Raw genomic sequence first — 18823 nt, forward strand, 5'->3', positions numbered from 1 at the left:
AAAAAAATATTCCTCAAGTAAGAATAGGTCGTATTGTGGTGTAATTGTGAAGTCAAAATTGTCTACACTCAAACATTTTTATTTATTTTAACTTCATATTTAAAACAGAACATGGAGAGGGGCGCCTGGGTGGCTCAGTCGGTTAAGCCGTCCAACTTCGGCTCAGGTCACGATCTCGCGGTCCGCGAGTTCGAGCCCCGCGTCGGGCTCTGGGCTGATGGCTCAGAGCCTGGAGCCTGTTTCCGATTCTGTGTCTCCCTCTCTCTCTGCCCCTCCCCCGTTCATGCTCTGTCTCTCTCTGTCCCAAAAATAAATAAACGTTGAAAAAAAAATAAAAAAAAAATTTTTTTAAACACAGTGATGATAAATTCTATGTGGAAAGATGAATAACACCCCCTGCCCCCAAAGGTGTTCTAGTTCCTAGAACCTGTGATCATGTTACCTCACAAGGCAAGAGGACTTCGCAAATGTGATTAAATTGAGGATCTTGAGATAGGGAAATTATCCTGGATCATCTGAATAGTCCCAAAATCATCACAAACGTCTTTTAAAAAAGGGTAAGAGGAAGAGTAGTGGATGTGACAACACAAGCAGAGTCAGAGTTAGAGATTTGAAGATGCTAACCAGCTGGCTTTGAAGATGGGGAAGGGGACCACTAGCCCAGGAATGCATGCAGCTTCTAGTGGATGAAAAAGGCAAGAAGAGAAATTCTCCCCAAGAGCCTTTGGAAGCAACACAGGTTTGTGGACACCTCAGTTTTAGCCAAGTAAGAGTACTGACATACAGAACTGTACACAAATTTATATTGTTTGAAGCCAGTAAATTTGTGGGAATTCGTTACAGTGGCAACTGAAAACACATATTACATATTAGTTGGACCTACCTCTGGCAAAGCTATCGTCAAATACAAATATCAAAGTTGTAGAGGAAAGATGACAGCGTGCGATTATCTTAATATTGACATCAGTTGAACCGGCTATTGGATTTAAGAGCAATTCCTAGGAAAACATCCATGTAGTTTAATCTGCAAGAATCCGGATATAAAGTAAGTTGGAAATTTTTACTTTAAATCTTTAAATTTTATCTTTGGTGTATTTTCTACTTTCCACTTTTAAACGTTGTCTCTCCTTTAAAAAAAATAATAATCAAGGGACGCCTGGGTGGCTCAGTCGGTTAAACCTCCGACTTGGGCTCAGGTCATGATCTCACGGCTTGGGTGAGCTCTGTGCTGACAGCTCAGAGCCTGGAACCTGCTTGGGATTCTGTGTCTCCCTCTCTCTCTCTGCCCCTCCTCTGCTCACAGTTGCTCTCTCTCTCTCAAAAATAAATAAACATTTTAAAAAGGTTTAAAAAATAAGAAAGTAAAAAATAATCATCAAAACAAACAAACAAACAAAAAGCCCAGCTCTCAGTTTCTTGAGTTAGGGCCCGGTTCCCTCAGCGATCACTTCCCGTGGCTCTCCTCGGCTCGGCCAGCGCCTGGCGGAGCGGGGCGCTCAAGAGCCCGGCGCGGTCGCCGGGAGGACCAGTGGGGGAGAAGCCGGAGGAGGAAGTGATCCGGAGCCTGGTGGGCGCGAGCGGGAGATGGTGCTGCCGGGGCCGCTGCTCGGGAGTGCACGCCGTGCGATCCTCGGGTCGGCGCAGTCTGTGCTCTGGGGTGAGCTCTGTGGTCCATGGGGAAAGGGACAGCGCCTAACCTCGGGCCCCGGGGGAGGAATGGCATTGGTGGGGGTGCTCGCTTCTTGAAGGAAGCACCCCCTGCTAGTTCTCGTTCCTTCAGATTCCGGGCTACTTGGGTCTGGGGCTGCTCTTGGGGGACGCGGGGAGAGAGGTCGGCGTTACTCCAGGAAGCTTGCGTGGGGAGGCATTTTGGAAGATACTGGCGTTTGAGCAATGAAGGTCAGTGCGCAGCTCAGAGGAGCGAGCGAGGCCCGCTTCTGCCCCAGACAAACTAACCACGAGCCCAGCTTTGCGAGTTACACTTGTTACCCACTAGAAGCCGCGCCCATTGCTTGAATTAGAACGCGTTAGAGCCATTAAGGTACCACCAGGACAGAACAAGCCGGAGAAACGAAGGTGGTTATGGAGGTGTTGGGTGCACTCCTCAAAGCCGACTTCCTGTCCTTCAGCACAAACTTTTATTTGTGGGCACAGCTACGGAGACTGTGGCATAACCCTGTGTCCCCAGTTCTCCCTCCCAGTTATTCCACTTTAACTGTTGGTATGTCCTCGGTAGCTTAAAATGTGCTTTTCTATGCAAATGTTTTATTTATTGAGCACCTACTAAGGCAGGCCTCCTGGGGGGGATATCACCTCTTCAGTTCACTTCATTTTGTGGAGAGACAGACACAAGTAAACACCATATACAACCCGGTGAGACTGCAACGGCAAAAGCAATGATTCTACCCGAGTTGGAGAAGGTGTTACAGAAAAGGTACCTTTTCGTCTAAAATTGTAGTAATACATAATTATATTCTCATTGTTTTCAAACAGACACAGCACCATGTAAGTTCTTCTTTGTGCACCCTCCCATATTCCAGTCTCCTCTGCAAGTGAGGCTTGGTACACATCCTTCTAAACACTTTCCTGTAAGCCTCCGTAAATGTACACCTAAAAATACTATATTTGTAATACGCAGGTGTTGCTCTTTTTTAATTTATGTCCCAGAACTCCTCTTCCTGCAATCTCACTCCCCAGGAATAGTTTAGTATTTTCTTCCAGATGCTTTTCTGGACATTTATAAAACACAAGTATGTTATATGTATACAGATGTCAAAGGGGGAAGCTTTTTCATTTAACAGTATGGACATCTAAGTCACCGTTTCCTTGTAAGTGCTGCATGATAGGCTTCATAATTTAACCATTTCCTGAATGAACATTTAGGTTTCTTCCGATTTCAGGATGTGTTTCTAATCTTCCTTCCCTTTTTTTTTTTTTTTTTTTTGTTGTTGTTGTTGTTTAATGTTTATTTATTTTGAGAGAGAGGAAGAGAGAGGCTCTGCGCTGACGGGGCTCTGTCCCATGAATTCTGAGATCATGACCTGAGCCAAAATCAAAAGTGGGATGCTTAACCAACTGAGCCACCCAGGTGTCCCGTGTTTCTAATCTTTCAACCAAGACTTTCCCAAGAGAATGCTGTCAATCCTTGTCTTCTTAATGATTTGAGGCTGCTAATATGAGTGCTTGTCACTTAATCAGTGACCCCCATTACACTGAAAATGACTTTTGTCTCCTACGTTTCCATGAGATCAAAAACTTGCTGGCTACCTTTATTCTCTGAAGCCATCCCCTCCAGTATTATTCTGCTGGTTTTATTGTTCTTTTCTTCCTTTTTGCTTCTGTTTAGACTCAGGTTTGAAGCAGGATCCCAAATGGGACCTACTAAGTCATGTGTACTGCCACTGAGTACTGGGCTAACACACCTTTGTGGTGGCACAAAGTGAGTGAACTTTCACCTACGCAGTCTTGCCCTATCTATTCCCAGGGTGCTGACCTCTGGAAGATTCTAAGTAGCTTTCCTGGTAATAGCCAGGTTGCATAAACGCCTTTACTTGGTATCCTAGTCCTTGGGCTACAAAGAACAACAGAAAACACGGAGGTGCCCTAGTTAATGCGAATCAGCTGCCAGCAGCAGATGTCTTAAATAAGGAGGGAGTTTGAGGAAGGTGACAGCTGAGAGGACTTGGCTGGCTGGCCTATCTAAGGGGGAAGTACTGTGATAGAGGAGTAAAAGGTTGAAAAGACAAGTAACTTTAAGAAGCTGAAAGTCAGTACCTAGGGTGTTCCCCTTTCCTGTTAAAATCACTTCATGAAATAAAATGCATTGCCTTACCAGAAATTTCCATTGTACCATTTTACTCACTAGGATGGTTGTTCACTTTCAGCATTTTGCTGTGAGTGGTTCAAAAAACTGAAAATATTTATTAAAGTGATTACATTAGAAGTTATAAAATGTTCACACTAAATCCAAATACCTATTTGAAAAGGAAGCACACCAGATGTTCTTCCTAATGTTTTCTCTCTAAAGTAACAATCATCATTTCTTTCTTGGTTGCATGTTGTCTGTATTGTCCATTGCACAGTCCCTAGAAAAAATTGTCAATATTCAACAGATAGTGACATTGGTTTTCTAAGGTGTCAAGATCCAGAAGAATATAGGTGAACTAGGGAATTTATTTTATGGCTGTGGCAAGAATGAATTGCTATTATTATGATTGTTATCATTATTAAGCAAAAGCTCTTATGTTTCCTTCTTTTTTTTTAAGTTTATTTATTTATTAGAGAGAACAAATGGGGGAGGGGCAGAAAGAGGGAGAGACAGAGTCCCAAGCAGGCTCTTTGCTTGAACCCATGAACCATGATGGGAGATCATGGCCTGAGCCAAGTTTGAGTCAGATGCTTAACCAACTGAGCCACCTAGGTTCCCCTTTTATGTTTCAAATAGTTATATTTTTCACATCAAAACTTTATTTATTTGGAATTATAAAAAGACTGCCAAACTTAATTAGAAAGTAAGGGGTAATCGTAGACTTTGTTTTTTTGTTTTTTTTTTTTTTTTTTTTTTGGCAGGGGTGGGGGATAGAGAGAGAGAGAGAGAGAGAGAGAGAGAAGTAGGGAGAGAATCCCAAGTACTGTCCACACAGAGCCTGATTTAGGGCTCAATCCCACAAACTATGAGATCATGACCTGAGCTGAAATGAAGCGCCAGACACTTAACTGACTAAGCAGCCAGGTGCCCCAGTGGTAGACTGTTTCTTTTCTTTCTTTGTTTTTGTTTTTTTAAATGTTTGTTTAGTTTTAAGAGAGAGACAGAGCACAAGCAGGGAAGAGGCAGAGAGAGAGGGAGACACAGAATCCAAAGCAGACTCCAGGCTCTGAGCTGTCAGCACAGAGCCTGATGCAGGGCTCAAACCCACATACTGAAAGATCACGATCTGAGCCAAAGTCAGATACTTAACCAACTGAGCCACCTAGGTGCCCCAGTGGTAGACTCTTTCTAAGTGAAATTTATTATTTTAAAGTATAACATATAGTACACAACCATGCTACACTATAACATAGAAAAGAAGGTAAATTTATGAAAAAAATTATGAATTTATAAATTTAGAACCCAAATCATGGATATGATTTCTTTTTTTTAAATGTTTATTTATTAAAGTTTATTTATTTTGAGAGGGACAGAGAGCAGAGCGGGGGGGGGGGGACGGGGGGCAGAGAAAGAGGTAGAGAGAAGAGAGAGTCCCCAAGCGGGCTCCACTCTGTTAGTGCAGAGCCCGATGTGGGGCTGAACTCATGAAACTGTGAGATCATGACCTGAGCTGACCACTTAACCGAATGAGCCACCCAGATGCCCCTATGTATATTTTTTCTATGTATAATTTCTTTATTTTATTAAAAAAATTTTTTTATGTTTATTTTTGAGAGACAGAGTGTGAGTGGGAGAGAGGCAGAGAGAGAGGGAGACACGGAATCTGAAGCAGGCTCCAGGCTCTGAGCTGTCAGCACAGACAGCCCGACACGGTGCTCAAACTCGCAAACTGAGAGATCATGACCTGAGCCGAAGTCGGACACTTAACCAGTTGAGCCACCCAGGCACTCCTATATATATAATTTCTTTAACCATATAATTAAATCACATTAAGCTAATTGAAATTAAATAATTTAATGAATAATTCTAGAATTTAGAGATGTAAAGAAATAACTAAATTTCTTAAGCTTTTTATTTGAAAAAAAAAAAAAAGCTCATTCCTATAGGTTTCTCCTTACTAAAAAGACCTGACAATTGTATTATAAAAACTAACTTCTAAACATGAATACAGTATGAATTAGACCATTCTGAATTTTACTAGATCCTCAATTGGTATAGTGTAATATGATGTGATTTTAAATATTTTTAGGGCATCATATTTCAAACTGAAATTTGGGTTGGCAGGTTGATTTTTTTTTTTTTTTTTTTTTTTTTTTTTTTAGCTGTAAGCGTTTGAAAAACAGCAGATGCAGAGAGAGGCTTTCTCTGAACTCCCCTTACCTGTCTTTAGACAGATGCTTCAAAAGGAACTCAATTGTTGTAAGTCCTCTCCCCAGGAGTTTCATCAACCAGGGAAGATTGACTCATCACAGGAAAGGAGACTAGAACTCAACAGCACACCCAGGCAAGCATTATCACAAACTGTCTTACCTCCAATCTATTCTTCTAAGGGTCCATTCATCTTCCCTAAAAATCATTTACTTCCCCCTAAGAGGCCTACATTCCCTCTCCCTTTTCCCTATTAAGATGAGAATTCTTATTTTTTAATTTAAAAAATAATTTTTTAAATGTTTACCTTTTTTACCTGCACCCATTTCTCTCTCCACCGCACCCCCCTCCCCCCCCATTCCCTGCCTCAGGCGACCACCAATCTGTTCTCTATGAGCTTGGGTTTTGAGGGTTTTTTGTTTCCATGTATGAGATCACATGGTATTTGTTTATCTTTCACTGTCTGACTTAGTGTGTATCCTCAAGGTCCATCCATGTTGTCTCAAATGGCAAGAGTTCATTCTTTTCTATGGCTGAATATTCCTGTGTGTGTGTGTGTGTGTGTGTGTGTGTGTGCGCGCGCGCACGCACGTGTGTGCACGCGCGCGCCACAGTTTCTTTATTCATTTATCCATCAGTGGACACTTAGGTTGTTTCTATAGTTTGGCTGTTGGAAATAATGCTGTAGTGAACATGGGGTGCAGATATCTTTACAAGGTAGCATCTTCATTTTCTTCAGATAAATACCCAGAAGTGGAATTGCTAGATCATATAGTAGCTCTATTTTTTATTTTTCTGAGGAAAGTCCATACTCTTTTCCAATTGACATTCCCACCAACAGTGCACAAGGGTTCCCTTTTCTCCACATCCTCTCCAACACTTATTTCTTGTCTTTTTGATAATAGCCATTCTAACAGGAGTGAGGTGATAGCTCATTATGGTTTCAATTTGCATTTCCCTGATGATTAATGATGTTGAGCATCTTTTCATGTGTCTGTTGGCCATCTGTATGCCTTCTCTGGAAGAAGGTTCAGATCTTCTATTCATTGTGTTTTTGTATATCATATATCAAACTATAGTATAAATCATATGTATATAATGTGTTTCTATTAGTACTTCTAAGATATTACTTTTTAGGTTGAAATTTAAATTTACATATAAGAAATAAGGGAATAGCCTGCTTAAAATTTCTTCCTGATGTCTAGCTAGTTGCTGTACGTATTTATTGAATAAAATTTCCCCGTTAATCTGAAATATCACTGTTACCAAATACTGAATTCTTACAGATGGTATACTGTATGTCTCCTTCAAGACTTAGACCTTTAAACCTTTTCCTATGCCAGTGTACTATTTAAACCAATTTTGGGGCACCTGGGTAGCTCAGTTGGTTAAGCATCTGACTTCGGCTCAGGTCATGATCTCACGGTTTGTTGGGCTCTGTGCTGACACCTCAGAGCCTGGAGCCTGCTTTGAATTTTGTGTCTCCTCCTCTCTCTGCCCCTCCCCTGCTCACAATCATTCTCTCTCTCTCTCTCTCAAAAATAAATAATAAAATATGTAATTTATATATCTTTATAATATATGCAATGTTTAAAACAACATTTGAAGCATTATTATTTACCTTTCTTATAAGTGGTCATTTTGTTGTGTAAAATGATTATTAAAATTTTGTTTTTATTTATTGAAAAAATATTTTGGGTTTTCTTTCATGTTTAAAAAAAACCAGTTTGGAACTATAGAAAAGTTGCAAAAGTAAAACAGACTTCCCTTCATTCTTCAACTTCCCCTAATGTAAGCATCTTATGTGATACGATTATTGAAATCAGGAAAGGAATACTGACATAATACTATTAACTAATCCACAGACCTTATTTCACCAGTTTTGGGGCACCTGGATGGCTCAGTCCAACTCTTGATTTTGACTCAGGTAAAAAACTAACAGTTTGTGGGTTTGAGCCCCACATTGGGCTCCATGCTGATAGTGCAGAGCCTACTTGGATTTTCCCTCTCGCTCTCCCTCTGCCCCTCTCAACTCACATTCTCTCTCACTCTCTCAAAATAAATAAATTTTAATTTCACCAGTTTCCCCACTGATGCCTTTTGTAGTCCAGATCCAATCCAGAATTCTACATTGTATTACATTGTCATGACTCCTTAGTTGGCTTCAGTTGGCTTCAGTTGGCTGACAGTTCCCCACTCTTTGTTTTCATAACTTTGATACTTTTTAAGAGTACTAGTTACTTTATAGATTGAATTTGTCTGAGATGGTCTTCCGATTTGATTCAGGGTGTGCATTTTTGGCAAAAATACTAAGGAAGTGATGTGCTGTTCTTCGAGCAACCTTAGAGACTGCATGCTGTCGATATTTATCACTAATGATCTTTGAATAATTGGTTAAAGTGACATCTTTTAGGTGTCTCCTTTTGTAATTAGTATCTCCTGGAGGAGATACTATCCTGTTTCTCATACTTTCACCCCCTAACTCTAGCATCTATCAATGACTCTTGCTGAAATAATTACTGGGGTGTTAGCCTAATGGTGACTTTCTCTGTCATTCATTCTACATTTATCAATTGAAATAATCCCTTCTCCCCAATTATTTATTCAATTATATACTTATATCACTATGGACCCATAGATTTATTTTATGAGTTATTACTCAGTACCATATTATGTTAACAATTATTTTTTGTTTTTATTTAAGTAATCTTTACACCCAACATGGGGCTTGAACAAGAGTCACGTGCTTTTCTGAGCCAGCCAGACACCCTATCAATTATTTAACAGAAACAGTGCCTTTAAGTACTTACAAGTGTAATTTCAAATGTAACGTCCCCACATCTAACATATGGCTTGTTATTTTCACTTGTAAGGGGAAATTAAATTTTTCTTCACATTGTATTTTTGGATTATGGTTGACTTACAAACTATTTGCACAATTCTGTTACCAAATGCTGAATGTGTATTTACAAGCTCTACCTAATTAAGGGCTTGGAGAGAGTAGAATATGGAGCTGGCACAAGGCCAGCCATTAAGCATGGAGGGCAAGAGGGTATGGCTACATCCTGTGGCTCCATCAGGCTGTGTGCAAAATACACTGAACGCAAAATTCAGTGAAGGAGAAACATCAACCATCATCAGCTGACTGGAACCAGGGGGAAAATTTCCTTTGAACTGCTTTCCAGGTATTAATAGCAACGTTACTTTGAAGGTGCCTAAATTATTTTATTCTTTCCAGGTTTGAAGTCAATAAAAGGAAGCTGCCACAATTTTTGTACTGCTGTTTTCAAAGATGTCACTTACAAGGAACTTAAAAGTCTCTTGAATTCCAGACAAATTACGTTAATTGATGTTAGAGAGAGATGGGAAATTGTTGAGTATGGGAAAATTCCCGGGTCTGTCAATATACCATGTAAGTGACCTGTTGATACCATGTAAGTTGATTCATTACAAAAGTATATATAGATGCGGTAATTTACTGTATCTAAAATTTAACTGAAATTCTTAACATTTTTTTCCAGTGGATGAGGTAGGTGAAGCTCTACAGATGAACCCAAAAGACTTCAAAGAGAAGTACAATGAAGTAAAACCATCCAAATCTGACAGCCTAGTGTTTTCTTGTTTAGCCGGAGTGAGAAGCAAGAAGGCTGTGGACACAGCAGTATCTCTGGGCTTTAACAGGTACATAGATGGAGTATAAAAATGTATTCAAGAATGTGTATTGCGATGTTTCATATGTATGACGTTTTTACTGGTCTACTGAAAGAATTTTTATAATCACTGTTAGTAGTAGCAGGATAGTGACTAAGAGCCTCTGCATTTTCATCCTACTCAGAAGTCTTTTAAATAGTTTTAAAGTCTAGAGTAGCCCTTGTATCTCTAAATCTCTAAAGTTCCTATCGACTTTGTGTTTATAAAGCAGGAGAAAATGTTTACAGCATTAACTTTGCTATGTGTTTTCAGTGTTCAACATTATGCTGGAGGATGGAAGGAATGGGTGACTTATGAATTTTCAGAAAAGAAAAAAGGAAATTGAATTCTGGAAAACAAGCTGGCTCTTTCCTTTTGTACATGCAGCACAGGATAGTAGAATGAACAAAATAATAATCTAGTCCTGGCATCACTGGTTAATGGGAAGGGGATTTTGTGTAAGTCAATTCTGTGTTGAATCTTTTTCTTAACTTGTAAACTGTAAATTGAGAATGCCTTGCCTATTTCCTTGAGGATTGAAATAATGTATGTAACTTGCCATAGAAATATAAGGGTTGGATTCTAAAAAAAACAAAAAACAAAAAAAAAATGTTTACTTATGAGAGAGGGAGAGAGACAGAGCATGAGCAGGGGGCGGGGTTGCAGAGAGAGAGGGAGACATAGAATCTGAAGCAGGCTCCAGGCTCTGAGCTGTCAGCACAGAGCCTGACGTGGGGCTCAAACCCACGAGCTGTGAGATCATGACCTGAGCTGAAGTCAGACGCTTAACTGACTGAGCCACCCAGGCGCCCCTGGTATCCTAGAAATTAATTTGTAAATAGTTTAGTGAACTAGTTTAGTTTACTATAGTACAATAGTATTCTCAAAGCCCAAGTTACTTGTAGTACTTAATCATAATGTAGGACCATTTGTGTTAGCATGGCTTCTATTCATTAAAGAGTCTATGAGCCAGACAAGTTTTTTTTTTTTTTTATGATTATAACATATTTTAGTTTGTAAATTTTCCCATTTTAGAAAATTCATAAAATTGTCTTAATATGATATACAAAATTTCTGATAGATAAACCGTTTACTCATGATGAATAGTTACTGAATATTGAATAATATAAAGCAGCTAGTAAGCATTTCTTGAACACCTTTTCTTGGTTGAGACCCTATGCTAAATATTCCAAATGCTAAAAAGATAATAAAATAGATGCGATTCTTCTCTGAAGATGTTTGATTTCTACCAGAGGTCTATAAAAGTAAAAACAAACAAACAGACTTTGTCTTAAAACACCAAGAATCTGAGCTCTAGAAAAGTAGGTGAAATATGAATAATGAAAATACATTAACACCCCCCAAAGACTTACGGCAATGTTGTAACCAGTATGGTAGCAATATAACTTGCAACTTAAATTAATATGACCTATAAAAATAGAAATCATAGCGATTGCTTCTGTAGAGGGAAGATTAACTGGAAAAAGCAAGGAGGGAAATTTCTAGGGTGATGGAAATGATTTATATCTTGATTGAAGTGTTGGTACATAGAGTAATAAATTTATCAAAACTCATTGAACACTTGAAAACATACATTTTCTGTAATTATATCTCAATTAAAAATAATGAAAATATGAAAAAATTTAAAAGTAAATAACTGTTACTAGCATGAATATATGCCTTTGGAATGTCAACTCCTATGTTTGTTAGTGCACTAGTGGTAAAACAACTTTGTGCTTTCTTCCATCTGTGCCTCTTCAGACCCAAATATGTTCAGTCTCATTTATGTAGTCATTGAGGTCATGTAAGGCCTAGGAAGCAACTATAAGGACTTGGTTTGATATTATTAAGCCATTGGAAAATCTGGGGTAGGAATGATGTGACCACCTCGAACTTCTATTTCTGATAATGTCAGTCTATTTCTAGCAGGAACTAGAAGAGGTGGAAAATAAACACACACACAGGCACGTTCCAATATTGGTTCATCCTCTATAGCTTTCCTTTTCCCTGGAGTATAGCTCTTCAAAGCCTCACTGCTTTAGTAGTTCCTTCATGCCTTTAAACAAATCTTATTTATTGATCTATATAAACAAATATTACTAGGACAAACATATGAAGGTGGGAAGATTTGAAGAGAGAGAATCTCTCGGAGAGAAGGGAAACTGTGGTTGAAGTACTGGGCCCATCCAGGAATAAGAACCTGGGTAAAGACCCTGGGTAAATACACCAGATGTTTAGTTGGAACCCCTGGGAAACTATACCTTAGGAGTAAAGGTGAACCAGAAATTGTCCAACCCTCATAAAAATGTAAGACCAGCTTCGAATCCACTAAATCACTGAATGAATTAAGGTGATCTTAGGAGCCTACCAGAAGTAAATCCCCTCTTAGAGAAAGACATCATTAGCTAGCTAGAGCAAAGGGTTGGCAGCAATGAATTTTTTAGGTTTGTGGGCCATAAGGTCTTTGTTGCAACTGTTCAACTCTGCTACTGTAGCACAAAGCAACCACAGACAACACATAAAGGAATGAGTATGGCTGTATCCTAACAAAACTATGGCCACTTAGGCTCAAATTTTCTATTTCACGTGTTGCCAAATATTCTTCTTTTCATTATTTTCAACCATTTAAAAATATGGCAAACATTCTTAGCTCAACGGCCAGACAAAACTAGATGGCAGGTGAGATTTGGCGCATGAAACATAGTTTATAGACCCCTGAGCCAGAGCCATAAATATTCTCTACATTTCTTTATATTCAATGTTTGGAATTCTATAACATTTATTAGAAATAGCAGTAAATAATACTCTGGTTTCTCTTCAGATCGCATAAATCTTTCGCCTTTTACTAAAGAAATGGCAGTAAATAGGACCTCACAATTGAAAAATAAAAAAAAAATTAAAAACAAATCTACATATAATTGACACGTTGGCATTTTCAGACAGACTTTAAATTGTTTTCAATGTTATTTTTGAGAGAGAGAGAGCAGAGGAGAGGCAGACACAGAATCTGAAGTAGACTCCAGGCTCTGAGCTGTCAGCCCAGGGCCCCACGTGGGGCTCGAACCCATGAACTGTGAAATCATGACCTGAGCCGAAGTCAGATGCTTAACCAACTGAGTCACCTGGGCACCCCCTGCCCCCAGACTTTAAAATACCTATGCTTTGTATTTTCAATAACTTAGATGACAAAAATTATTAATGGAAGTAATAAGTAGTTGGAAACTACAAAAAAGTATCAAACAGAAATTCTAGAATTTAAGAATAACTGAAATTAAAAACCCAGTAGATGGGTTTAACAGATTAGACACAGCTGATGAGGATTAATAAAAATGAAAAAAAAAAAAAACATTAAAACAAAGGCAAAGGAAAAGAAGTGTATTCCTCATATCTTGGATACCTAAACAAAGATAAAGGACTCAGGGAAGAATGTCTCCCTATGAGTGACTTAGGGAGTAAATGAATTATAAATGATTCTGGTGACAAATTAATAAAATGTACAAAGTAAATTGAGCAAATTACAACGAAGGCATTACTAACCTTTCAGAAAGCCAAAAATATTCTAAAAGAAATGTAACCATAGTACACTACAGAACACATTATACATATATACTTGATATACACTGAGTATGAATTTAACAAAAATTACACAATTAAATTGGGAAGACAATGGGAGTAGAAGTCTTAATGTAGATCCAGGTTGGTGAGGAAGTGGAAGCAAGAGAATAGAGGGAGGTGTGTGAGAAAGTGAAATCTTCGTTTTCCATAGGAAAGTTAGGAAGTTAATAGATAATTTTACTATTGGGAAAAAAATCAAAATAAAAAGCTGGAGGGTAAACATAGGAAGCAGTAAGGTAATTAAGAACATGGGGGGGGGGGGGCGTCGGGCAGCTACCCAGGTTTTAAGAATTAGAACCTGGGGCACCTGGGTGGCTCAGTAGGTTAAGCACCAGACTTTGGCTTAAGTCATGATCTCATGGTTCACAGGTTCGAGCCCCACATTGGGCTCTCTGCTGTCAGCACAGAGCCCACTTTGGATCCTCTACCCCTCACCCCTCTGCCCCTTCCCCAATTGTGTATGCTCTCTCTCTCTCTCAAAAAAAAAAAAAAAAAAAAAGAGAGAGAGAGAACCTAATCTGGGGTGCTTGGGTAGCTCAGTTGGTTAAGCATCCAACTCTTGCTTTCAGCTCGTGAATTTGAGCCCTGCATCAGGCTCTGCACTAACAGTGTGGGGGCTACTTGGGATTCTCTCTCTCTCTCTCTCTCTCTCAAAATAAATAAACATTTTTAAAATTAAAAATAATTAGAACCTAATCCAAGCTCTTGTCACTCTTGACTTGTGACATTTCTCATCTCTACAATAATTGTTCTGAGAATTAAATGACTTCATCATGTAGAAACCCAAGAACATTCTTGTCACCTAAGTGCCCAATAAAAGCTATAAGCTTGTTACTTGTAAATGTGGAAGTTAACACAACAGCAAAGAAGTAACTAAAAGTTGCTCTGGGGGGCAGGAATGCTCAAGCAGTAGGGAGAATGGGTCAGGAGTCTTAACATTTCCCTTGTCTTACAGTGCACAGTCCAACAGAATTAAAGCCATTATGTGATTTTGAATTGTCTTACATTTTAAAAAGAGGTGAATTTAATTTTAATCGTGTTTTATTTGGTCCTGTCATTTAAACTGTTAGATATTTTACATTCTTTTGTATTATGTATTGAATCTAACATGTATTTTTACACTTACAGCACATCTCAGTTCTGACTAGCCACATATTCAGTGTTCAACAGCCACATGTAGCTAGTGGCTGTCACACTGGACAGTGCAGCCTACAGCTCTTTTTTTAACAACTTATCATCAGTAGGTGATAAGTCACAGAAAGCAACAACCAGCCATGATATGCTGTCTGTGGAAGACACCTTTAACAGTAGTCTACCCTCTCGAAAAAAAAATTTTTTGAACTTGATCAAGCCTTTACATTCAACTACCAATTTATAGAAAATACAGAAAAAGGAGCATGTTAAATGGCACTTCAAAGATACATTTAGTAAGATCCATATGGTGGGAAACCCTCAGTAGATAACCAAACCAAAAAGGGGAATTTAAAAAATAAGACAAGAGGAATCCATGAATTTTAAAAGACTTAAAGGATTTATCAATCAGTTGCAATGTCTGGTGCTGATCCTGACCAGAATTATTTATTTTTCATGGTATTTGTAACTGAAAATATGAACAATGAATATTTGGTAGTACAATATTATTTTAACTAATTCTCTAGGTATAAAATTTTTTTCTAAGAGCCATTATCTTTAGGAATACACACTGAAATAATTATAGAGGAAATATGGTATCTTGCATTTGCTTCAAAATAATATGCATGTTGTGGGAAGTTGACGCAAATTTAGGTGAAATGAAATTGGCCATGAACTGGTCATTATGGAAACTGGGTAATAAATACATGGAGGTTCATTACAGAATTTTATTTACTTTTGTATATGTTGCTTTAAATTTTCTATAATAAGAGGGTGAAAACAAAACAGGTCATATGTACTAACTTTCAAAATAAAAATTTTAAAAGAATATAGGTAGGCTTAAAAAAAAACTTAAGGTTAAGTCAGTGGTTGTGATATATAATCACTACGCTCTTCCAACTCAAACCCAACCTTAATTCCTTCAGACCTGAGGAGAGCATTTTTCCTTATTTCTTATTCTGCCCATAAGACCTACGTTTATCATTGGTACTGACTTTACAGTACCACTTTACCACTTTACCCCAACTTATCTGATCCTCTCCACAAGGAAGCAAAACTCTACAGTCTAAGAGCCATTTGAATTACCCACTTGACAAACTATAGAAGACTTTAAAACTTGTCTAAAGGAAGAAGGACACTCGGAAAACATAGGCAGATTCAAAATGATAAATTCAAGACATTAGTCATACAACTGGAGAACATTACTTTTATTCTTGAAGTTTCATACTAGGAAGTCCACACTTAATTTAATAATCCATTGTTCACAATTGATTTATAAAAAAACTTAATCCTTAAATTGTACATCAATATCCTATGACTTCAAATTTCATCACTCTCCTTCAAATCTGAAGAAAATGATTAAGTTCCACAGACAGCACAGTCCCACTGACATAACAATTTGTCCAAGTCCTACACTCATGAGAATTAAGAATGGCCAGTATCAAACTGGCCTGAAACCTGATTGTGTTCCTGGCTCAGGATACCTGTAGTAAATTTGTAAATCCACACTAAGACACAAAAATAAACTAGGGAGTGTATGTCATATAAAAACTTTTCACAGTAGAGTAAAAATTAACATTAAAATGTTACCAAATTTCAACCATATCATGGTGTTTTATCCAATTAACTTTCAAAATGCCTGATTAACTGTGAATCAAATGCAAATAAGGTCATGTAGGATTTTTTTTTTTTTTAAGTTTGCCCAGCATTTCAAAATGGTTATGGAATTAATATAACTTTTAAAATGTCAAAGTATGCTATACATATTGCACTTTTCTGCTAGGCTGGGCTAGTATCTTCCATGGCAAGATACTAAAACTACGAATAAAATACACTTTTAAATCAATAGGTACTTGATTAATTTCCCTGAAATTATCAATATCGTTACCAAAATCTTCCAGGATTTTGTAAGATTTGATTCCTTAAATACAGTTTTAAAGTTTAACTTAAGGAGGGAAAAAAACCCTCAAATATTTGACTTTTTATGTCTTTTTTTTGGTCCTTCAATGACCAAAGAGAATTTTAGACAAATTATGCTTCATGTTTCCTGGCTTAATAAAAAGCTATAATTTCTATTATCCAAATTAAGAAAAATTATACTAATCAAAAGTTATTAATTTTGAAATGTCTATGTATGTCTGTCTGTAGGTCCCCTTAGAACCTTTCCAAACTTTTATAATCAAGAGATTCCAATCAATTATGTACTAGAATCAAATCAGGTAAGGTAAAACTTATTTTGCAAAAATAAAATCACTTCCCAATATGCTTGACAGAAACAAGCTATTCATTTTCATTTGTGTTCCATTGAAGACATAACTGAAATCTGTCCAATGGTTTATTTCCAACTGGTCCACTACGGAATTCTTCGGAATGTTTTAAGATTGGCTGTAGCTAGAGTTCTGACTTCCATTTGGACCCTGCTCTCCTTCACTGTTCAAGTGGGGAAGAAAGAGATTTTATACCAATTAAAAGACTCATTTTCAACACCCTGATAAGCCAACTAATTTTTAAAGTTAGTTACTCTATGGTAAAACTCTACAAAACAAAGACACTCCTGATTGTCTGACACAGATTGCAAAATTAAAATACAGAAGACTAACATTTGGTTTTATGTTTTTATTCTTCCATAACTTGGTGCCCTCACACATTACAAGTATTCTGGAAGTTAGCGTCCACATACATTCAAAACATTTAAATAAGGGTATGGGATTTCACTGTCATTACAGGTATCACTCAACATAGAGATTAGAGCTTTTTCTGAACAAATTTCCTGTAAAATTAAATCTTATATATAAAATCTTATTCCTACCAAATATGAAAATCAAGAAGTGTTCTTCTGAAAAAATGACTGTCCAAAGGCGTAATAAAATCACATGTAAATACAGCAAACTTTTATTTATGAGTCAGAAAATAAAAATGGCAATTTCCTGGAAAATGCTGAATACTTAAAAATAACTAAAACTGAAAAATACCAGTAACTGTGGCAATAGGATTATTGCCTTATCTTGTCCATCATCATCTTGCAGCTTCAGGCCCTGCCACTAGTGGAGAATCACTCAGGGAATTTCTGCAAAAAATGCATCCAAAGGTAGCTGTTTGAATGAATGCCTTAAACAGCTCCTTGCGTAAGTTAATTTTTTCCAAATGGTAACATTAACTTATCAGATCTACAAATCTATCTTGATACATTCTATAACTAATTTTTCTTGATAAATGATTAAGATGGGTAGCATTGCTTTATTTCCCTTCACCTTTTTTCCTACTCTAAATGATCTGATGTGAGAGCTGAGAACCACTGAATTAAATGAATAGAATCCCATAAAAAACACCAACCAAAAAAAAAAAAAGAAAAAACAAAAAACTCTTAGTACAAGTAATTCATATTTAGCAAAATTATGGTACTATATGCCACAGTTCTTCAAGTCCCTCAAAAGCCAAAATTCTTTATCTTTACAATATCAGGTCACTATGGAAATTTATGAAACAGGGTAATAGCCAATAGTGGAGGGTGAGGGGGAAAGGCAGAGTTGAAATGACATGGGATACTACAGAATTCTTTATTCCTGAATTTCAGATGAACTAGTTCTGTTTAAATTTATGTGCAGTATATAGCAATATGTTGAGGGATACCTGTAAGAGACCTGCCATTGCATTAGGAAGTTAACAGAGGATCAGATTAATGTATTTTTTTAAATGAGACACTGTCAATCTATCAAGTCAGATTGAAAAAAAGTTATATGTATCATGAAGTTTTGGAAGAAATTTCATGAAAACAATACAACATAATCTATGGAAAAATATGAAAATGTATATGAAATACATAATGAAATGAAATCCATAATTAAAGTCTACAAAGTACCTGTTTGGAGGAGGTTTTGGTTTCGGCATCTTACTAAGAATAGTTGCCATCTCTTTTCTCTCATCAAAATTCTTCCACTGCTCATACAGTTTCAAAATAACCCTGATTATTTCCAAAATCTAGAAGGAAATATTGAAAAGTTCTCAGTAGCAGTATCAAGCAACATGTACTATGTAAAGAACACACATCCTGAGGGAACAGTGAAGACAGAATCTCTGTCCTTAAGTATTTGGGTTAGATTAGACAATCCTGATAAATGTGAAAGCAGTATTTTTACCACACTGCTCTCTAGGCTTCTTCAACCCTCTCATCTTTTAATATGCATACCTTGTCCATCCTTATCCATCTCTGCAGTTGGTTTCCTTCTATCTGCTAATATCTTAAACCAAAACAAAACAGTGAGGAAACTGGAATAGAGGTCTAAATCATGATAGAGTATGCCACTACAGAGTACATTCCTGTAACACCAATTGTTTCAAACAATTCGGTGGGAGGTGGTGCACCAAAGTCGT

The 18823-nt window shown here is 37.5% G+C and overlaps 2 protein-coding genes across 3 annotated transcripts in view; one reads left to right on the forward strand and one right to left on the reverse strand.

Moving 5' to 3' along the window:
• The first annotated feature begins 670 nt into the window (after window positions 1-670).
• On the forward strand, window positions 671-10063 carry TSTD3 (thiosulfate sulfurtransferase like domain containing 3). Its single transcript, XM_045058657.1, has 5 exons — window positions 671-739; window positions 1426-1657; window positions 9255-9428; window positions 9538-9697; window positions 9980-10063. Exons 1-5 carry the CDS (start codon window positions 671-673, stop codon window positions 10050-10052), a joined length of 708 nt encoding a protein of 235 aa, XP_044914592.1. The 3' UTR covers window positions 10053-10063.
• Window positions 10064-15639: 5576 nt separating this feature from the next.
• The window catches only part of CCNC (cyclin C), a 29179-nt gene continuing 25995 nt past the window's right edge, over window positions 15640-18823 (reverse strand). The window contains exons 11-12 of one of the 2 annotated variants that reach the window (XM_006931905.4): window positions 18312-18430; window positions 15640-16882 (exon numbers count right to left, since the gene is read on the reverse strand). In XM_006931905.4, coding sequence (XP_006931967.2) covers window positions 16828-16882; window positions 18312-18430 — 174 coding nt within the window. In that variant the 3' untranslated portion in view covers window positions 15640-16827. Of the gene's footprint in view, window positions 16883-17053; window positions 17520-18311; window positions 18431-18823 lie in introns of those variants that run through there. The other variant, XM_011282450.3, reaches the window with a different exon arrangement.

Source organism: Felis catus, chromosome B2 (genome assembly GCF_018350175.1).
Source record: "Felis catus isolate Fca126 chromosome B2, F.catus_Fca126_mat1.0, whole genome shotgun sequence".
NCBI classification, from domain to species: Eukaryota; Metazoa; Chordata; class Mammalia; order Carnivora; family Felidae; genus Felis; species Felis catus.